At 45.0% G+C, this 23607-nt stretch overlaps 1 protein-coding gene across 2 annotated transcripts in view; it reads right to left on the bottom strand.

The window, feature by feature from the left end:
• rbms3 (RNA binding motif, single stranded interacting protein) overlaps positions 1–23607 on the bottom strand; it is a 236651-nt gene that overhangs the window by 183334 nt on the left and 29710 nt on the right. For both annotated transcript variants that reach the window (XM_068711238.1, XM_068711242.1), the window contains exon 2: positions 1730–1906. In XM_068711238.1, coding sequence (XP_068567339.1) covers positions 1730–1906 — 177 coding nt within the window. The remainder of the gene's footprint in view (positions 1–1729; positions 1907–23607) is intronic.

The following is a 23607-nucleotide window of genomic DNA, read 5'->3' as shown; positions in this document are numbered from 1 at the left end:
CAGCGCAGTCCGCTACGGTGTGAGGCTGGAGGGTCAAGATGAGGGCGAGCGCTCGATGGCCCCGTAGTGATCTGAAACCAAGACCGGCTAAGCGGGTACTGCCTGAGAAAAGTGGCCTACTGGCAGCCCAGAGGACAACAAAGTGGAAATATAGAAGGAAAAAAAGAGGAACAAAAGGCAAGACAGAGGTGTGTCTGCTGTGAATTTGAGCGAGTGTGTCTGTTTCAAATCCATCCGGGGAATTTTTACTTGTCAGCTGGCTTTGTGATACACCCAATGTGTATATCCCGAGACAAAAGTCCACGGCTACAGTGCATTGAACAGACAGCACAGTGCAGTAAAAAGAGTGTGCCATGTGACGTTAGCGCAGACTGACTGCCTGAAGTAGCTCGCGGGCTTCGCTTCAGTCAGTCAGGTCAAAGAACTTGAGACACTCCTGTGTGAGGATGTTGATGTGCTCCCCGGGAGGGGTGTGGCAGCGAAGACTAGACCAGGACCACGATGTTCCCAAAAAACATGTGCCGGGGCCCTCCGCCTACAACTACAACCGCAGCCACGGCGTTTATGTCTGTCTTGTGGAATGTTCTCTGTTGTTGCTTCCTGTTTGTGCACAACACGGTTCAAACCGCCCCTGCTCCGCTTCGCCGTAGGCGGAGCTAGTAGAAGCGATGACAGTGGGACAATGGTATTGGTGGTGTTTGCTGGTGACACAAAGCAGCACTCAAAAGATAATGTCCTCGGCCTGAATGACTGTGTACCTTGATATCACAGGAATAGCATAAAAGGAATGCTGCGTGCACCAACGTACAATGATGATTATCATATCTAAATCCAATCCAATTTCTTCATTCTTTGCATGCAAGCGCTTCAGGGGGAGCCTCGACATGTTGGCAAGGAGGCAGCTGGGAATTTAAGTGGCGTGTATGTAAGATGAGAGAATATCAGAGTGTCGTAATGGAAATGAAAGAGAACGAGAGAACGATTTGGTGTGAAGCCTTGTATACGTATTTATTAGAGGAAGAAATACAGAGGTATAAAAACGTGCCAAATCTTTGTTTCCAGCTCTGCGACTGTGACAGCAACACAGTGATAATAAAATTCCTCAATTTGGCTCGAGCCCTGGGTTCCAGTCACACCCCGAATGACGCATTAGAGAACCAGATCGCACCAATAAAGTCAAATCAAACGGATTCCGAACAGCAATTAATTTCAAGGATAATGACAAGGGAAGCCGTCCAAAAGTGTCTCTACCTCAATTAGTCTCTCATTGCGCTGTCGATGCAGACGATGGATGAAAGAAAAACAAATTAAGTTGCAGAGAAGAGAGAGGGAGGGAGAGAGAGAGAGAGAGAGAGAGAGAGAGAGAGAGAGAGAGAGAGAGAGAGAGAGAGAGAGAGAGAGAGAGAGAGAGGGTAAAAAGGAAGCGATAGAGCAGAGGAAGAAGGGAGGACGAGATAGTGAGGGGAAATGATATACACAACGAGGGAGAAAGAGTGTGGGAAAGAGAAAGATTAAAGGGACGGCACAGAGAAAGGAGGGGAGGGAGGCGGAGAAAGAGAATTTGCTGTGTGCAAAGGAGCTTTCCTGATAGTAACGGCCGCTAATGGACACTAGAGAGAGAGAGAGACTGATTAGAAAGGAGAACGAGACAGAGAGAGCACAGAAGTATTATAAGAGACGCAGAGAGACATTGAGCGGCGCGGAAAAAGAAGACATCTTCTGTACTCACGGCTGTATTCGCCGGCCAGTAGGCAAAGCTCTGGGGGTAGGGGAGCTGTTGGTGGTGGGACAGGTAGTGCTGCAGACTTGTGTGGGTGTAGGAGGCACCGCTCCAGGCCCCCTGACCCCCACTGCTACAGGCGGCTGCTGCCTTGCTGTTGTGATAACCTCTCACCGCTGCACCGGGCTGGTGGAGAAGGAAGGATGGGAACAAAATGGGGGGGGATATGGAAAAAGAAAGAGGTTAGTGTGGTTGAGAGAAAGAGGGATCTGTGAGGGAGCCCAGTTACCAATGTTACTGTCGAGAACATCAATGGCATAACTACGAGCAGCCTCCGCCGTGCAGCGGGCGAGCACTGACAACCGGCTGCCCGCTCACTGACCTGCATCCAAAGAGAAAGCGGAACGCGGTGTTGATCTAAAATCTCCATACCAGAGCATCAAGATTGTTCTCACACTTTCTTCTCACTCATTTTCACCCTCCGTCCCTCTCTGTGAGCGCCAGATGTTGTGAAACGCCCCCCCCCCCCCCCCCCCTTTTCTCTCTCCTCCTTCCCCCTCTGTCACGGTCGAGATGTGTTCTCGCTGGAAAAGTGCTGATTGGTTTGATAAGATGCCTTGGATTACAGGCTGGCAACGGGCTTCCTGGTGCGGCATTATGTATTGGGTATCAACAGGGTCCAGGAAACACAGGGCTGAATCTGCTGACAGGCCGGCTTATGCCGCTCTGAGAAGGGTTACCTGAGCTGTCACGGCTATTAGAGCAGAGAGAGAGAGAGGAAAAAAACATTACGGGACACACAAATGCTGATCCGGACCATTTTAACAAGACACAGGGCAAATACTATAGTATTCAACTGTAGTCAGCAGTGCCACTTAGACTTGGCTATAACATGTGTTTAAACAGCAGGTATTCTAGGGTCATAGTGTTTGCTAACTTGTCAATCACAGATAAGTACGATTACAGTAGGACAACTAAAGGGATTAAGTGTAGTTGTATGGGTTGGTTCTCGTACATGATGAGCATTGTCACAGAGCTGGAAACAAAGCAGCTTTGTTCATACAATAAGAAGACTTTCACCATGGGCGCGGACCGGGGGGGCCTTCCACGCACGCGGTGCTCTAGAAAACAAGACAATGACCTCACGACAGAAAGAATAAGCGCTCTGTTGTTGTGTTTGTTGTGCAACAACTTAACGAGAGTAGGACCAACGACGTGGAGTACAGTACACAAGTTTTCAAGCAGCTAACATTTCTCTTCTCAAATGTGAGCACTTTCTACTTTTACCTAATTATATATTGAAAACATTGGGGTTTTGGACTTTTGGTTTGAAGACACAAACACAAGGCCCCAAAACTTTCTGTGGACATTTTCCACTGCTCTCTGACATACCGCAGACAAAACAATTACAAATGATTCAATAGTGAAAATCATCTTTAGTTGGCGCCCAGAGTTTAATACAATTAGTGTATTAAACTGAGATTTTAAATGAAATGTAGATATAGTTCATTTGAACTAATAATACTAATAATACTTTTTTATTAGATTACGTATGCTGCTCTGATACAGATCACACTTCTGCTGCGAAAAACACAATGTGATGCAATCTAAAGACCATTTTGCAGTGATTTCATTTCCATTTGCGAACGGTGTGCAGAGCAAAGACAGCCCACCTTGAATGAAGCACAGCTGTACGTCACCAGTGAGCATTAACAGCCCCCTTTAGCCCCTGTTGGATTTTCACTGAGGTCAGAGGCCATCCCACACAGGGGATACTGGCAGCGATACAGACTCACAGCTGTGCTTAGAAAGCTTGCAAGTCTCGTATTCTTCATCACGAAAGAACCAGAGGGGGGGGGGGGGGGACCTGAACCAAAGTTCAGTCTAATGCACACAATGTATATAACGACGGGCTTAAGGCTCATGTTAATATGAAACAGGAGGAGGCTGATCCCCCCCCCCCCCCAAAAGCAGGATAAATGCATTTATACAGTGCAGCAGAGAGTGCATAGAGGAGCACGGAAGAGGCCCACTGGTGTAATAAAACCGTAAAGTCCTGGGAAAAAAACAAAAGAAAAAGTTTAAAGCACTGATTTTGAATCACCAGCTTTTGAAAAGCGTAAAAAATGGAAACGTCAGATGCAGGAAAAACAAACAAAACAAAACAAAGTATTTTTACCTGCTTTTGTCCGACATCAAACGCATCGAGTTGTTATTTTCTCTCAGGCCTTGAATGACAAATTTAGTCATCGGGTCAAAATTTTAGAACTGTGTGTGGGCCGCATATATTGTACTAACAACACATCAGCATTTTGAGCTGTGCCTCACTGATGCAAGTTATTGAGTGCTATAGAGACATTTCTCGCACTATTATACAGCCACTGTGAAAGCCAGAAGGAACAGCCCAGAGTACGGTACATTAAGCTGCGCGGCCACAGACGCTGCTTTAACGCAAGTATTCACCAGTTCACAGAGTTTAAGTGCTGCCCCAAGCCATGCAACGACCTACACTGGCCTTATAAATGAGAATTATTCAGCCAAAGAGGAGGCGTTTAGAACTAAGCCATGCCCAGGTGTTTTGTTAAGGAAGGGGGAGAGATTCAGTCATACATTTAAAGTTCTATGTGATAACGGAGTCATCCTGAGGCTGAGGGTTGCTGAGCTGTGTGAGTGACAAGACACATCCGCCCTTGGTATCACAGGGGCTGGGCTGTGTTTTAACATGAGGCTGGGATCCAGGGGTCTTGACATTCCTCGACTGGAATGCGCGATTGGTCCCCGGTCTCAGATTCATTTCACAGACTTTCAGCGGCTCGTCAGAAAGCTACACTCTGCCCATATTTCTCCATTTTATATAAGGGCCAATCGGATCTGGTTACACAAGGCTTTCCCTCCTCCGAGGGGGAATGTTTTACATGCAGGCAAACAGATGTGTGTGTGTGTGTGTGTGTGTGTGTGTGTGTGTGTGTGTGTGTGTGTGTGTTTGTAGTGGCTGTGTGCTTGCTGCCAGTGATTTGCTCAAAATTTTATGAGGAAAAAAAACATTGTTTTCACTGTTTGGTTATTCTTTTTAACAAGGACAAATCACATCCTTTGTGTGTCTGTGCGCTTGTGTTCCTACCCTTGTGAGGAGAGACGTGTTCTGCGCTCACTGAGCATTCATACTGTCCAAAAAACATCGATAGTGCAACCTGAAAAAAGCTAATTCTAATGGCTATGGTAACCTCTATTCCTATCCTTTGTCTTACTTTGATTTAGGGATAATCTAAATAACTCCTCTAACGCAAAAAGAAGTCCGATTGTATGGAAGTCTATAAGAAAATGACTCTACTTCTCACTTGATTTATTCCTTCAGTAAACATTGTAAACATGAGATTATGGTCTCAATCTCTAGTTTCAAGTCTTCTTCAATACAGCATGATGTTCATTTAGTACATTATGGTCTAATTTAGAGTCAAATCGAGCATAAATTAGAGTATGCCTTAGGGCGGGCTTACAGTGATTGACAGGTCGCTGCCGCTACCAGAGCCGTACCCGGCGTCACTACGTCACTCCTCCGCATTCACTTCCGTTGAGCGGTTGCAAAAATGAATGCACATAATCCAAGATGGCGGCTGCATAGAGAAGGCTTCATGACAGTTTATGGTTCATGACCACCCCTCATAGTGTTGGGGCTTTGCAGGATGTAAACATGATGTAAAACGTTGCCATGGAATCAGCTCGTTAGTGGCGGGCTACAACTTGAGCCCCGATACTTGGGTAACATTTTGTCAAATTGGCAGTTCCTGTTTGTAATGTACCCGTGGATGTAAGGAAAACTATCTCTGGATTACTGATACTGAATACAACTTAAAAACACGATGATTATCAGGCAGGTTCTGGAGGTACAAGGACACACTATCTCTATGCAATGTCTAAAGTCTAAAGGTATGTGCATCTTGTTTGTGCGTTTAAATTTGACTGATTTGAGTTACCACTCAAAAGAAGGAACACACATTGTATAGAACTCGATCTCTTTTCCCTCAAGCAGTATCTCCCTTTGATAACCTTTGATCTAAAGCAAGTAAGAGAGCAACAGTATAGGGCTGGGTACTAGATTTAATGTTTGACATATTTGACTTCTTTGTTAAATCAAAAAAGGAGTTTTGTAGAAAAATATACACTGCTTGGAGCCAAAAAAAAAAAGAAATAAGATATCCAGGCTAAAAGAGCAATCAGTCATTCTCTTTAAAAGTATCCTGAAACGTTTAAAAAAACAGCTGCTCCACAGCCGGTTCACATATCAATATCTGTTCCAGCACGTTAACCTTCGATCATAATACCAAATAGAGGGATGTGCATTATTTTCTTGATACAGGAAATTCATTTGGCTCAACGGAGAAGAGCAATGTAACTACTTCAGCCAGCCAGGACGTTATCAGCGCCATTTATTACTAAACATGCACGTCGAGGAGGAATAATGCTTCACCTTCAGCCATGAAAAACTAAATGGAGGTTGTGGCTCCATTAATACGCTGAGATGAACCAGAGCATAGCACCTCTCCCGCGTCCATTTGTCAGCGGTTAAGTGATTTCCTTCCCTCTCCCTGATGACACTGCGTGGTTGCGGGTGTCAGAGGATGGACTTCAGCGAATTACACAACTCTTTGCGTCCAGCTCCTCTTATGGAAATGGTTTCTTTATAAAAACGAGCAGCTTGGGAACTAACTCACGTTTGCCATTGAATAAAATGAATAACTTGCCAGAGGAACTGCAAATGTATTGCTCTTTTGGAATACAGTAAATTAAAATGCAGCCTGGTCTCGGTGTCGATTGGTAGTGTCAAGTACTTGGAGACGGAAGTAAACAATGTTAAACTGGCCTATTTTATGATTTCTGAAGTGCAAAAAAAGAGAACAAGACGCTGCTCCCTCATTCACAGGAAGTCATTTCTCTGTGAACACTGTGTGACCCCATAACTATGATGAAACCGCCCCGTGAGGTTTCCATCTAAGGAATAACATGGTCGTACTGAACAATTCCTTGCTTTCCAGGAAATATTACAGTCATGAAATCTATAACACACTAGAACAAAAACACACTGCGGTACGGTGTTGATGAAGCAAACTGCGACCTATTGCCGAGACATGGGATTGCTTTTGTGTTGCAGAAAGTTTAACAGGGATACGTCTTTAAGTTTTATGGTTTCAGCTTGGTGTATTGACTTTCGTGCACGATGGATCAAACGCCCTGAGGCAACATATTGTCTTTTGTTCTACGTTTGGTATTCGGTTATACGTTTGTTATTTGTTTCCTGACAATTCATCTAATTTGATCTTACAAAGTGTAACCTTTATCTAGAAGGTGTAATACCATTGATGACAGTCTTGTGCCAGTGCTTCTTCTCCTTCCTCAATGCCTTTAATAATGCCGTACTGTGATTTTCTGATGCTCCTGAAGGCACCGTGGATCCGTGGGTACCGTGGGGCAGGAATGAGGATTTCCCACAACAAAGATCCAAATCAAAATGTCCTGGCTTCCTGTTGGCCTAACTGTGCTTTATCTTGGCTCGTCCCTTTTTCCACCCCCAAAGACACTGGAGTGGTGCCAAAAAGCCCCTCTTTTGTCTCCCGTCATCTCCATATACCCATTTCACATGAAGCACATCCGGAATAACAATCTCCAGTGCATGGGCGTAAAAGTGTCCCAAAAAACTCATCAAACGAAAAAAAATGAGGTCCGACGAACGACTAAACAACGGAGCCCCAAAGCATATTTGAAATGAAGGTTGAAATGAATGGTTTAAGGGTGAGAGGCTTCAGCACAAGGACCAGGAAAGTCATCCCAGATGGCATTAGTTAGGGGATATTGTCTTCTGGAGGGCCCTCCACGCCTGGTTGCTCCGTTTGGCCGCCTATGAAAGAGATGCAGCTTTCCTTTGGCATCTCTGATGACTGACTTCCTGGAAGCTGTGTTGCGTGAAATGGCCTCCTCTGTACCAGCCGCTCTCCTTTGCCAATCCTCATCCTCTCTCACACACACACACACACACACACACACACACACACACACACACACACACACACACACACACACACACACACACACACACACACACGTCGGCTTCCCGCCACCAAACACGCAGGCTCTGACTGTCGCTACTGGCGATAACCGCAGCAGACGGAGGTGCGACGGGCTCTTCGGGTCACCAGCAGTTCCACCTGGAATCCCGAGCGAGTACCTCTGCTCACCCACCCTCGTCCTTCCTCCAACGCTCGCAGGACCAAGTTCAAGCGTAACCAAGGCAACGCAGTGGCGGGGGCATGTGTGGATTTTGGCGCGTGGGAAGTCTTGACAGGTTTCAGGCTGCTCTCAGTGAAGAAAGGGGGGGGTGAGCGATTGAGCAGCTACCCCCGGTGTCTCCACGCTCACTAGTGACGGGGCAGAGAGGCCCGGCAAGGCCAACACACCACACACACACACACACACACACACACACACACACACACACACACACACACACACACACACACACACACACACACACACACACACACACACACACACACACACACACACACACACACACACTCCATCTATGCCTCTCAGTCCGTCTCCATCTTCTTGTTTCACCCTGCACTTCCTCTAAACAACGCTCTGAGGAAACACTTCTGCGATCTGGAGGGACCTGGAGTAGGTGGTAACCAAGGTAACTGGGTCAGAGGGTGACACTATGCCCAGAGATGGCTGACAGCCACTCAAACAAGCATGTACAGTACTTCACTCTGGGTCAGCTAAGTTGAGAGTGTTGTGTGTACACCGTTAAGATTCCTGCACTGATCCTCAGTGTGACATACACAACTGTTGCGACTCTTAACTGTTCGGAGACAGTGACGAGACAGTGTTTACTACTACCTACTACTACTAAGACTGAGAGTCTTTTGAGGTGTGGAAAGAAGGGAGTAGGATGTGAAGGGGGAACACAGTGGGAGAAGAGAAAGAAAGATATTCACTCCTTGACCTCTGAGGATCTTTGACTAACAACACTATGACCCGTCCACACTTTACTCGACGTAAACCCCACAACTTTCTGCGTCTGTGATCCTTCTCCCCCAAATATTTTCCTTGGCCTGACACATGTTTATGCTCCGATGAACCGTGAGCCTGAGGGCGGCCGCTGTGAGGCGGATGTAGAGCCTCACATTTGCATCTCGACATCCTATGGGAAGCAAAATGGAAAGACATAGGGGGGAGGGGTGATCTGATTAACAGGCAAAGTCACTTTCCTGATTTTGATAACACCTACACCAGGGAAACATGTGCCTAGAACACTGCTTGCTCCTCCTCCCACCTCCTCCCCTCCATCTCCCGCTGTGCTCGGACTAACAAGGAGATGCAGCATTCACCTCCTCAGAGGAGCGGGGACATAACATTTACACAAGGGGGGCTTTAGGGGGAGATGAAGGGATGAAATGTCATTGTGAATTGACCAAAAATTATACATTTGGAAAGTTATTATTAAGTAATTTGTAGGCAGGCCGGTTCAAGCTTCCCAGATGTGAGAAAAAATAAATAAAAAGTGAGTCTGAGAGTTGTTGTCGTGATTCAGTTATATTGCCGCAGGTCTTTGTGTCAATATGTCTCATACCTGAGTGAATCCAAGCATTCTTGCTATCAGCTCTGATCATATGGCGTCACAATCATTTCAGAACAACATGTTTTTTTTGAGGCAAGAAAGAGAGTGATAACTGTGTGGGGGTACAATGACATGTATTCCCACAGTGTTTGACCACCGATGCTGCACAGAATGCTGCTGACAGAGTAATTGTACTCTTATTATTGGGGTCTGTTGGTTGGTTAATTGTACTTAAATCTATTTTGGATCAGGTTCGACTGTTATTGGGACCTTGATGGTTCAGGAAAATAATTGTATGCAGGTCAGAGTCAGTTCTGTTTAGGATCAGGTCCAAAAGTTTGATATGGTGAACATGTTGATACACTTAATTGGAATAAAACTATCGAGAGAAAAAGTCACAGTTAAAATAATTAGAACTTACAGCTGAAATTTAGACCATCTAAAAGGTGTTTTGGAAAATGGAGTGAAATCATTGTATTTGAGGCTTTTAAAATTAAAAATTTTCAACACATTAATCTCTCCTATAATAAGTAAATAATAAACAGTTTCAAAGTGTCTGTATGTGTGTAGCCAAAATACAGACATACAGACACTTTGAAACCCATTAAAACCGCTTTTTCTTAAAAAAAAACCCAGTAACAGTAAGGCATTTGAACAGAAAAGAAATGAATATCTGGTAGTTAAGATCAGGACTGATGTTATCTATTAAATTACTCAGCAAAAGAGGAAAATAATATGAATATATATTTTTATAGTAGTTTTAGGAAGGGGGCATTTTTTGTCTTAAATTGTAACTTAATGTAAGTGGGAGTTTTCTTTTATCCAACAGTGCACAAAAAAATCCATTATTGTTAATCATTGACTTTTCTAAGACTTTGAAGGAAAAAATCTGACATTTAGTGTACAGTAAATAATTCAATTTGTATTTATAGCTTTCCTAAAAAAACAAGCATTAAGTGAGCAAACTGCCATTTAAAAGAGACAGTTCACTCCTAAATCTAAAATACATATTTCCCTCTTACCTGTAGTGCTATTTATCAGTCTCGATGGTTTTGGTGTGAGTTGCCTAGTGTTGGAGATATCAGCTGTAGAGATGTCTGCCTTCCCTCAAAAATAATGGGTCTGTATGGGACTCGGCTAGAGGTGCAACAAAAAAAAGACATTTACAAAAACAATGTCACTTTCCAGAAATCATGAACCAGTTACTCAAAGTGGAAAAAACTATAAATTTATGATTTTATGGCTTTTTTATATGGACATGTTTGTCCTCTAAGGACATCAGAGCAACATTTTAAAATGAGGTAGAAGGGTTAAGTTTCAGTCATTTATCACTTATTGAAAAAAACAACTGAAAACTGAAAAAAAACTGACTTGGAAACACCAAATATGAGTTTTGAAAGAGAAGAGTCCAGGATGTAATGGGCAGCACTTCCACCTGTTAACAGCAGTATAGAGACTGTTAATGTCTGCTGCTGAACTATGATTACAGATGTTTACCCACTGGGCCAGACGAGCCGCGTCTGAGTGGATCACACCTCCAGACAAATGCTTTCACACTGACATTTCAGTCCTTTTCTTATGTAGGCCGATGCGTTTTATACACCCACTTCTCCGGCTCTGTCACTTTGTCTGTTTGCCTCGCTCCATCGCCGTCTCCCTTTGTCTCTCTCTGTCCAACTCTCCCCCACCCCCCCACCCCTCCTTCCATCCCTCTATAAACTGCGGGGATGATGGATGCCTCTGATTGCCTGAGGCCTGTCTGAGTCCAGCACACTAAATCCAGAGTGCTGTTTGGAGCTCCGTGCCATTAAAACAAACACCTACACAGCACAGACATAGACATGCGTGATCACTAAGTGAGAGGTGGTCTGTGTGGTCAGAGGAAGCTGTGGTAAATGAGTGCAAGACATGTGTACCCTGCTCTTAATTAACACTAAATCAATAACAATCACTGACATTTGTTTTACCAGTTAATTATTGCGTGCTGAATTTTAACAGCTGATTTGCAGCGAGCCTCGTTATTTTAAAGTGCAAATTACTCGACGCTCCAAGTAGTTTTCGGACAACAAACAACATAATTCTCATAGTTAAATTTACTTATACTGCAATTTACAATACATGGCTATAAACGCTGACATCTTACCAGAGGATTAACCAACCGGTCAGCCAACAGCCCAGTTTCTTTAACTGGTCACACTGCAGTTCTACAGGACAAACATATCTGAGGTGAGCCAACATGTGGAAGGAAATGCTTGTACAAACAAGAGTAACTGCGTGTTAGGACAGAGGTATTTCAGTCTGGACCAAAGTGGAAGAACGTCCAAGTGATATTGCCATCCCTGGAGCCATGCCACTGAAAAAGTAGTCACAGTTATCATTAAAAGATATTTTATCTTGATATAGATTTTACATGATGTCACCCAGCCCTCGCTGCATTCATTGTTCCACATTCCTACGTATAAGCCGTGTAAAAAGACAATAAAATGAGTTGTGGCACCGCGGAGACCACATGTATCTACACGGTGTAGCTGGGACGAGGCAGCACTTAAGTTTGTCTGTGTTTCTGTCCCTGCGGCCCAAAGTGAGAGGCCGGAAAGAGGAGAAGGGGAGTAAGATGAGAGGAGACGAACATGGCTTTGAGGTGACGTACAGTCTTCCATGGCAGAAAGACTTTGCATTGTGTCGTCCTCTCTCTCTCTCTCTCTCTCTCTCTCTCTCTCTCTCTCTCTCTCTCTCTCTCTCTCTCTCTCTCTCTCTTCTCCTCTTCTTCTTCTGCAGTGTCCTTGGCTTTCCGTTCCCTCCAGATGGGCCCGGTTGCTGCAACACCTCTTAGGATGACGTGGACGCCAGCTGCCTACCGCTGCTGCTATTTCTAGGCCTGTACCCACTTTCCACCTCGAAGGAAACCCGATACCACCTTCAAACGTGCACATCTGTCAGGCATCATGGGACCGACTGTGCATCACTAGTGCAGGTACACAGAAAAGAAGTTGTTGACTTCTATGGGAGATAAAAGGGGCAAAATAATGAAACGTTTTGCGTATAGATCGTGTAATGGGCATCTATTGTACTCCTTTTTACAAACTGGAGACAAAAGTCCCATTACTCATACGAATGACAACCCCCCAAAGGGTCAGGGTCAAAGATGGACAGAAGACGCCATTCTCCTCGACACAGTTCCTCTTTTCTCCTCTCAGGCTTGAGATCTCTTTTTCGTTTCGTTGTCTCCATCGGATCCCTGTGGAGGCTGGAAATGAAGAATTAAAGACGAGAGCGCTGGAAAACAAACCAAGTCGCAGCCAAGTCGGCGAACACCGCAGTCCTCCAATAACAACACTTCTTGATAAAAGTCTATTTTCTCTGCACACTGTCTCCACATGATGTTATCATTTTTCTTTAAATTCAATAAACCCTTCTCTCGCCGCCCGCATGAAAACTGTATAGTTTTGAGATGAGCACACAGGGTTTTGTGCAAGTTTCCCATACGAGGCCGCCTCATGCAGTATGACTTGCTGAAATGCTGAGGATGTGCTGCTGTGAGGAAGCAGTTATGAGCGCCGATCGTTATTAAACCTTGGGCTTTGTTTTGATTTCCACTAAAGAAGAACAGACAATTATCCGCTGATAAAGGACACCACATTTTTTTCCTCCGTGGATCAGACTTGGATCAAGCTTATATAGGTTTGTCCTCAGCAATCGCAAAGTAAAACTATTTTGTGGAGGACAAAACACGGTAAAACACCGTCTTTCTCCCTTCAGCCTCGCTCCGCTGCCTTGGGTAAGAACCGGGCGAGTGACCGTGAGGCCCAGGTGGAGAAAACACTTGAGTCACACTGAACTCAAATGTTTTGGGAAGGACACCAAACGGCCAGCTTTGAAATATTGAATTTGGAGTTTTTTTCTTTTTTTAATACACTGAACTAGACAATAAACGGCTGTCGTGTAAATTATCATTTTCACGATTTTTAAAGAGCAAGCCACTTTGGTGGAGTGTTTACGCTCCTTTTAGTGAACTTCATTGCCAAATTGAAGTGTGCACATCGGGTCTCTCTGGGTGTCATGGCAATTTATGTTTCACAATCCGTCATATCTCATGCTGCATCTCCTGCACCACGTATGAAAGAGGGGACGGTAAGGACTGCAGTGAGACAAGACAAGGTGGAAACTTAACATGAGGCCGGACCGTGTGTGATCAACAAATGTGGCCAAATTGTTCCAGGGATGGTGAGCCATAGAGTCTATAATGTGAATTCCTGGATATTAAATGTCCATCAGCAATTTCCTGAAGAGGTCCACTAATACTCGTTCTTAAAGTACACTGCAGTAACATAAACTACTTTTGAATAATTGAGGACTAGGGCTGTCCCGAATACCATTTTTGGAGCTTGGGGTGGGGGGGTACTTATTTCATGGACTATTTAGGATAAAAACATTTTTTTTAAACGGATACATTTGAATAAGGATTTGGCAATGGTTGAAGCTTCCTAACATTCGATTCAGCCTTATTGAGGACTGCTTTAATTTAATAAATCTAACAATAGAATCGTGCTATTTTCAACAAGTCGTTGCTCTGGATTTCTCATCTTAAGTGTTGTTGTGCTACTTCAGTCGCATGCAGACGCACAGTGGGCAGGCAATGGCTTAAGTTGATTGGTTAAAGAGAACAGACACGCAGGTTGCATCCCATGACATTCTTAGTCGACCAACACTCGTATGATTTTGTGGTTTAGCTGATTTAAATCGACAGATCAGTAAAACCTTTCTCCACAAAGAGTCATGCAAAAGCACCGCTTTAACCCTTGTGTTTACCAGAGATGTGCTCATTGGTTTATTGGAAATAAGTCATTCAGCATGAAAACAACATAAAGAACGACTAATCGGCTTAAGACATTTTGGTTAACTAAGACCAAAACGACCAGTTAGTCGACTAATCGAATAAGAGGGGGCAGCACTATTTACCACCACGTCACAACTTTACTTTTGGGGAAGTTCAAAAGATGATTGATCAAGTAGGGGAAAAGATGTCACCAGTGGAAACACTGTCGCGATGAAAGAGCAAGAACCGATGTGGAAACTCCAATGATGTAGCTTCATCGTTCTCCAACTCACACACGCTTTCGCTTTCATAGAGCTGGCCCCTGCTTTGCAGCGGTTCTGCCCCAAAAAAAACAAAAAAAGACTGATCCTGCCACTCTGCACCCCAGTGGAGCATAGCAGGGTACGCATGTAGAGTCATGAGGACATTTTAGCCCTCCTCTAGACTGCTGACACAGGGACATGTCAGAACAGTGGCTCTTGGCCCCCTGAGAGAGCTAGACAGCTATACTGTCACTGTTTTGATAGGACTGTACTGTGATACCGACGCACCACCACCTGTCAGATAATGCCGCTTTTCCTTTTTTTTCTTTTTTCCCCCGAGTGCTCTTTTGGTCTGCGAGGGGGAAATTCTGCTGTCAATCTCCACAGCCGATTAGAAGTGCTGCTAGAGATTGGCGGTTCTTAGTCCCTTTTATAACCCTTAGCTTTAAAGGCACTATCCAACTAAACAGTTATGGAAGAAGAAGCAATTAAAAAGCACAGAAAGTACCAATGTGAGGAAGTAGCTGTGGCACTTGAACTTGTCTGCATTCAGTAATTAATCAAGTTAATGAAGAGCAAGCACTCATGTGCCTGCCCTCTGGTGATTGAGTGCAAAGAGAATATTTGCTACTCATGGTGTCAGTGATGGTCCTCTCTGCACCAAGAGCTTCCTGCCTCACTGGCACCAGAACACGATCCTCTGGAACAGCAAATGATAGGATGCTGAGCTGACAAATCAGAGCACGGGAGGCTAAACGTCAAGAGACACACAAAGATCACGTCTAGACTGCAGTTGGGCCGTGGCCAAAGGACAAGCTTCATCAGACACATTCTCAAAGTTCCCAACTGCAGAATTGTTTATGTTTAAACGGTGCTAATACCAGATTGGGAGCATTCCGCAGCATAATCGCAGCTAATGGTGCTAACCATGCAAACGATGGCAACAGTGCCTACAGAGCTAACAGTGCTTACTAGAGGGAGAACTGGAGGGTGGATTCTACGCTTCCGCAACGACGCCATCGGTCGTTACGGCGTTGGCCACTCAGTGTAGAGTGGTGGCCGTGAGCTCACATGCACTGAAAGCACGCGTTGCCGGCCCGGCTATGTCAACAAAGTAAAGAGAAGCGTGACAACACACACAGAGGGAGAGCGACTTCATTCTCTGCTCAGGTAGACGTTACTCCGCTATGTCTTACAACATAGACAATCATAGCATTTTTGAGCAGGCAAGCCTTACACTGATTTTCTTGGAAAATCTTGATGTCCATTGCCGCCCCTTACTGGACAAACACTATTTGGACGTACATGTTTTCGCCATACGCTATTTTCTGCTCAGTACAAAGTGCTCTTTAGTGTAATCCAGTTGGCAGATCATGTAAAGTGAACATCATGTCATGCACAGTGCGGAAAAGAATAATGTGTCAGCTAATGAACATCACTTTTTGCTCCTGTCGTCATTTCTCAGGGGCCAAATGATTTGGTGCACACCCGAGTGTTCGCCAACACCCAGCAAATGGCCAAACCAACGATAAATCAGAAAACACCCAGGAACACTGAGTCAGCTCCGGAAACTTCATGATTTATGCTCGTCTGAGCCATCAATCTCAGTAACTCCGTCAGAAAAGCAGTAATGGCTTCCGAATCCACACTGTGAGTCTTCCTTAAGTTCATAGGGTCTAATGAAACTATCATTTGAGGTTTTGGTTTATGTTTGGTGGTCAAAGTTTTCAGTGTGCGAGATGCATTTCACTGCACTGCACAACACAAATCCTCCTACTGCAGCATGCGTCCTCTGGGCAGAGAGAGGCCATGTAGGCTGCTGCAGATGGAGGATCACTTTCCACATGCTCCACACCCTGTTTTAAATAGCCTCTAAAGCTGTGAGAAGGCAGGGTAGTGTGCGGCCAGACTGACTTTAATTACTCATGGTACACATACATAGCCGGGATGTGTTTGTGTGCATGTGTGTGTGTGTGTGTGTGTGTGTGTGTGTGTGTGTGTGTGTGTGTGTGTGTGTGTGTGTGTGTGTGTGTGTGTGTGTGTGCAACAGATATTGCAATAAGACTCCAAACCCTTCTGGGTTTCCTTGTTTTTTTCCAGTTCTCCTTATCATCCAAATCAGGCCACAATGCACACTCGGACTCTCGCTCAGCACATCCTATCTCTCCGGCAGATAAATGAGAGTGATTTCTTTTGACAGCTCGGGTATGGAAATGGAGCTACGGGCAAAGAGAGGTGACATGATATAGACAACAAAGTCAAGCGAAGAGTCTGCGAGAAAGAAGGAGCCCCTGAAGTGAGTTTTGTTGTCGATGTGTTAATCTGTCAAAGTGCCAAAAGAATTTCACGTGAGACAATGAGGCATCAAAAAACACAGAGACGAGGAGAAGTTTCATGGATACACGTAAGCTGTGTTTCCACTGCTCGACTCCGCTCACTACTGGTTCAAGGTCCTTTTATCGATGCAGTGTTTCCACTGTGGACAGTACCGCCTCAGTGCAGGCGTGATTCTCATCTGAACAAGTGGAACTGCAATGACATCATCTTCAATGGGAAAATCAGTGTCAAGTTAATTAACAAGTGCGGGTGCCATTGACGTTAGTTTAAAAAATGGTTTATACAGGATGTCCCATGTGCTTGATTACGAACCCTGCTATGGCGAGGACATGAACCGCCCTACTCTGCCTCTGATTGGCTGGTACATGGTAACCAGCCAATTTTGCCAATCAACAAAGCCAAGTTTGCTTTGTTGGTTGGATTGGTTTAGGCGAGTGAGATTGGTTAAGGTGAGAATATCAGGGGAAGCCGATGAAAGACAGAAACATTCGTAATATCAGGTCTCATTTCACCCTGATGATGAATCTCTCTGACCAATCAATGATCTGTGTGTTTTAACTCCACTTTCTAGTATCGGCTCCAAATGTTTCGACCGAGGTGGTACTAACAATGGAATAGTTCTTTTGGTACCATCCACAACTTTAGCTAGTGGCAACAAGAAATTAAATGTTCTAATGTGCAAAAAACTGCTTGGTGGAAACGTTTCTGTACAGCATGCAATTAGACATGACAAAAAATGAACGTTGCTTGTGTTACGTATCATCACACAGTGTGGCATTTTGCTGAGCTTCCACCCACAGTGATAGTATGTGTGAATGACTGCTTGACAGCTCAGCAGCTATTTGACAAGGGAGTTCAGACGCACGTCAGAAACGGCATCCAGAAATGCAGCGTGTGCTTTCCGCTCTGGAATTTGACCTTGCGTGGCCGAATCACTTAAAAACACAGCGAAGCCAGAGAGTGCATTGACTCGCACCGTAGAAGCACTACGATGGTAAGTATGACTACCAGAAGGCCATTAGTCAGAGCCACGGAACCTCATGAGTTGGCAACGTGAGCCGGCCCTCACAGTCTGCAGCGCCCCCTGGAGGGCAAAGGTGTGAGAGAGCAGGGTTTGTGTTAGGCACTCGCTTAAAAGGCTACGGTCACAATGTACGGAAACCCAAGACATCCATCCAACCCTTCCTGCATGAATAAAAGAATCTGTGACCTCTACTACAGCACGCAAGGAAGCGCTTGAGCAACGAAGAGAGCAGCACAAACATCGTGAGTCATGAAAGGAAAAGGGCAGCAGTTTATTTCTAGCACATTTTTCAGAGAAATCAATAATCACTAGCAAATTCAAAAGACACAGATAATGAGGGATGTCCAGCACCCTCTGTATTCCATAAGGTTTCTTGAGCAGAACATAGTCGGGACTTCCACAGCAGCTGGTGGCACATTACGCCTCGATAGAAGCAGTAGGCGTCAGGCGCACAGAAGTAGAGTTGAGGAGTAGGAGAGCTGTGTTGCAGCCACAAACGTTAACCTCCCATACAGCCCTGAAACCTCCTACTGGTTGAGCGGGATGACTAAGGATGACAGGGATGCCTAATGTGACTTTCATTAATGGCATGCTACAGGCCGGAGGCTGTGGCAGGCCGAGCCCAAATTGAAAAGTGCTGAAGCATAACTGTGTCGGATGCCCAGTTTCCTAGCCCCTCAGTGCGACTGATTGAATTCCTGCCTCGCCCAGTGAAAGAATTCCTAAGCTTCCCGTATTCCCGCATTAAGCGGGTGGGTTTGGCTGGTTGACTTTCTAACTAACCTGCAATGAATCGCCACGATCAATGGCAGCTGTTAAGAAATTTAATTTGGTTTCACCGTTACCTTAGACTTGAAAGACATCCGGTGACAGTAAAACAGCTCTGATGAGCTGTGTGACTCACACAGGACATATGTTCAAGGGTCAGTGACGCATGTTGATAATGTAGCACAGTTTATTGCATCCAACATCAAGTGATTACCATCATCACCCAGCTTTGTTCGGCCGAATATGCATATCATACATTTTCCTCCTCAATTATAACAACTGCAGTTTAATTTCACACACTGGTCAAACTACCTGCTGTGTTCTGTAGCTGTTCACACATCAGCGAAGTAAAAGGTCAGGACGTCGAGGTATGGAGATGTAGAGCGATGCCCGCCGAGAGAGCGAAAGGAAAAACTGTTTGCGTACACGAAACGACGGGACGACTTGAGGTGCGAGGCTGTCGGGGGACGACTTGCAGCTGCTAATTAGAGGCGGATTCTAATACGAGAGCCTCATCTCCAGCATCGAGGGCCTTGTTAGCTGACAGTGGAACCCGAGTGCTCCGGCTGAGGGGTTGGCTGGCTGTCTGCGGAGCCGTCTTCCTCCGCCGACATCGATAGGGGCTCCGCGAGAGGGTGAGGAAACAATGGTGTTGACAAGCAGTATCAGGCCCAGCAGCATGAAGGCAGGGCATAACGATTCCATTTCCCAGCCAATTCCATTATCAGGACACACAGACTTTACTAATGCCTGAAAACAAACAATACACAAGCATCCTTCTAATTAAGCCCTTGAGTAGCGCTGCTTAGTGCACCGGCATATCTGTGTTGGACGCCTGCAAACGGGCTGATTGGATTCATCAGCACTTCTAATGTGCTCCTGTTTCCTCCCATAGGCCTCCAGAAGACTCCTGGATTCAATGGGCCATCCAATACATTTCATGTTTAAAGCCCTGAGAGGCAGATTGGGGTATTGAGGCTGTCAGTTATTTCTTTAGGTGTACACACAATCTGACGACAGCGCGCATTGATTACGGTGCAGAACAAGCATGTCAAAAATCATAATCTCCAATGTATTGTGATGTTAAATGGTAAAATATTGCTGTGTTTAAAAATATTACCATATACCTAACCTCAACATATATTTTGCTTTGTAGTTCTAGTTTGGTTAGTTTTTTTTACTGGCTTTTTTTTTTTATGCACAAATGAACCAAGGGGTCAAAATGAAGATGTGGATTCAATTAAGTCCCAGTTTTATTACATTCTCAAGGAGGTTCAAAATGAGAGCAACAAGTTATCATTCCAAAGAGGCTCCCTGTGTCTTCACAAAGATAAAGATGTTAATGACCGAAGACCGAGAGAGAGAGCGCCGGGCCGTAGAAAGACAAAATGAAAATTAAAAAAATAGTGAAATTGCCCAAAATGGTCATTTAGCAAGACGCTTGAAAGAGAGGTGGACTCACAATATCCCGAGGTGATCGAAATTAATTAAATGTTGGATGACAACGCACATTCACACCGTCTGCTCTCTTTGAGAATGAAGCAAATTAATGAGGTGATAACCTCAGAGCTCTCTGAGCTTTTATTTTGAGGATGACTGCTCTCTTTAATGCTTCCTTTGATGAGACGGGGAGTGATACACACAGCAGCGAGGACTCATCTGGCCAGCTTGTCTTTTTTTTTTTCGCTTCATGAGCAGCTCCGAGGCTCCAGTCTGCTTGTGTGACAGAAAAAAGGTTTTGCTCTTCTTGAAAGACATTATTGTATCTGTAAGGATAAACATTACAATACACAATTCATCCAAACTTCTTTTAGAACAGAGAGCTGTAAGGCTTGTATCTGGAGCCTTCAAGCATCTTGTGCTTAATATGAAAAGGTCGTCATCCATTTAAAGCCATTATACTGTAAGTGCTATTGACCCCCCCATCGAGAAGTTCAACTCATGTTATTTTTTCCGACGCACAATCGCGCATGTATTTGCGCAAGGTTCGCCCTCAAGTTCGACGGCCCTCTCCAGCACATTCTTTTCAAACACGGCCGAGCAGAGGAAGTACACACGATGCATCCAGCAAACTACCTGAGAGTAGCCTTGCTTTACCAAAGCTGTTCTTTGTGAAGTTTGGATTGAATTGATCAACAAATTCAATACAATAACACAAGTACACGACTGGATGAACAAGGTCCCCTGAAACAAAGCAGAGTCAAAGTCCTGCTCCCCACTCTCTTATCCCCATCACTCACATACAGTATAAAGGTCTGTCACCCAGGAATGTGGAGCTCTAGCCAGAGCAGGCTGCCATCACGGCTTGTGGTTGTATTAGAGTTCGGAGTTTTAAAAAAATACACTGGAATGGACTGGGTGCGACCCAAACTTCACTGCGTCTCAAGTGTGACGTACACGCTCAATCCAGCTGCGCTAATAAGTTCTTACATCTATCGACTCCCCCACGGTGCCTGTGGACTGTAGGCGGAGAACGCTGTGGATACGCCGGTGCTGTGTCAGATACTGTGTAGGTTAGAGTGATTACGTTAAAGGTCAGGGTCTTTCTGCACCTCGGAGGAATGTGATAACAATACTGATCTCATACAAGTCCGCACCGGCCATACCAAACGGCTGTGTCGTCCTCCTGCAAACAACGTAGGAACCAGAGAAAGTAAAGAGGGAGAAGAGCCAGAAAAAAAAGATCAATTAAAATCACTTTTCTCAAGGTTTACAATCTTATAATGACAGCAGGGTATGCTTCGTGCAGTCAGTCGGCGTTAAAGGTCTCCTCCTCCACATGCACATCTCTCCGTCTGAGCAGAGCTAGAAGGGGATCAGGCCGGTTCCTCTCTCCCTTCCTCGCTTGCACTGTGGGAGAGATAGTGTAGATAAAAGGGGGCGTTTAAGCTCCACCACTTGTGGAGAGGTCTCATCCTCCAGCCTCAGGTGGCGCTCAGGCGCACAGTTAAGATTGAAGGCGAATCACAGACACCGCTCCGGGGCCAAGCTGCTTTCTAGAGGCAGTACCTACTTCTATGCATGCAGACGCACAGGGAGAGGGAGAGGGATAGAGAGGAGAGACATGAGGAGGGGAGGACAGTAGATGGAGAGAAGAGGAGGGAGGGAGGGAGAGGAGGGGAGGAAAATATCTTTATAACAAAGACAGAAATGCCCAGGATTTGTGCTATGCCTCCTAAAGGTCTCGAGATGTGTCACGCCCCCTGACCAGAGAGGCAAAAAAAAAAGAAAGAAAAAAGGCCAACTCCCTCACATGCATCAAGAGGCTCAGATTTGATTTCAAGTCAAACACAAGTCTCTGTTCCTTCCTTCCTCGCTCGCTACTTCCTTCCAGGCAGACAGACGCACAGACAGATACAGTCTATCTCTTCATTCCGGACTCACATCCTGCCGGCCTCTGCGCTCTCTCCGTCTCCGACAGATTAACAAAAAAAAAAGTGCCAGCAGTAATTCCAACGCTCATTATTCTTCATTACAGAAGAGAAAAGCACCCGGGGCTAGATCATATTTGCTGTTAACTAAAGTTTCGGAGACAATTAGCCCAGGTTGTTAAAATTAATCATTGTTACAGTCATAATCTCTGAGGCCAGCAGAAGCCCCAGCATTTATGGTTTGTTTATTTGAGCGCCTCCTGTGGATATCGACCCGGCCCCGTTGTAAACAGTGGGATAAGGCCTTTCTACGATCGTTGGCTGGATTTACTTTCTGCGCGGGGATGAGGCATCCAATTGTGACCTAGATTTGACACACGGAGAGGGAAAACACAGGCTCTCTCCGTTTAATGATCACAGTCGCTTTATCTGAACAAACTTCTCATAGTTTCTGTATTGAATCGTACGGCGTTTGCGACAGTTTCCCTCTGTGTTATGAGGATAATATACGATGTGACTTGGAATTTTAGTCCCTACTTGTCTTAAAAAAAACTTACAGCAGCACACTCCGTCGATGCTCGACTGTAAACATCGGAGCCTCATAGGATCTGATGGGAATCTCCATTACGCTAATCTAAGCAGTCTCTTTTTCACAGTCTTGCCGAAACATGCTTCAATCTCTCCAATATGGAGACATGCCTTCTACGTATTTCTTTTTTTTTCTTTTAATTTTTTCCCATAGTGCAGCGAGCGCAACTATATCCAATATCCGGCTTAAATTATTTGGCCAACATCCTTTTTTAATAGGACTTGTGGACTGCCTCTTAGCAGCGACCAGAAACTAATAGCCCCGGTCACGCCGCATGAAACCCATATAAACGGCCTGTTTCACAGAAGTATACACTTGCATCCCATCGCTTAGTTTCCTACTTTCTACTCGAGTCATGGGATGGCCACACTCTCTTCAAAGACGCGGTATAGCAGTTGCGATCCCGATACATATTTATGCCGTTACGCTCGGCTGTTCGTGGTCTGTAATTTGCATTAAACCTTTGCCTGGATTTTCATCGGGAGACGGGACACCTGAGAGACATATGGTGGAGCGCTCTGCAGGCATATATAGGCATGAATATCCCAAACCTGGGAAGGCGTACAACGCATGAACGTGCAGACCCGGGTTAGGACTCTGAGGACTTTGCTAAGACCCAGTATAAAACCCCACATCCCTTACCGAGAGCATCTGCAGCCGGCTGACTAATCTAGAATGGATGTGCTTCAGGCAGCTATAAGGAATTCTATTATTCCCCGAAAAAAAAAAAGAAACAAGTATCTATATGGAAATTCTTCTCCGCCTAATATATGGGTCTGCTGGATGGTTACATGATAATCCCAGTGTAATTAATGGTTCCTCCGGCAAGGGGCTGATTAATGCAGAGGCAGGCATTGGGCACATATGGATTTTAGTGCTAACTATTGGAATATTTAATGGACATGGTAAACACGCCTGTTCTCCCACGGGCATTAAAGGGACCACACACACGGGATTCCAGTTTTGCCCTTTTTTGTTGTCCGGAAGCCTCAAATGCACAATAAGAAAAAAGTTGTTTGATATAACAATTTGAAATGTGTTTTTTTTTATTTACATTTTGAATATAAAAGAAGTACACACACTCAGATACTGGCCAAAATGAGC

This window comes from Cebidichthys violaceus, unplaced genomic scaffold, assembly GCF_023349555.1.
Source record: "Cebidichthys violaceus isolate CVI_PGR_0920_01 unplaced genomic scaffold, fCebVio1.0.p SCAF_16, whole genome shotgun sequence".
Lineage (NCBI taxonomy): Eukaryota > Metazoa > Chordata > Actinopteri > Perciformes > Stichaeidae > Cebidichthys > Cebidichthys violaceus.
The sequence above is the reverse complement of the archived record's forward strand: the minus strand, read 5'-3'. Positions and strand labels throughout refer to the sequence as shown.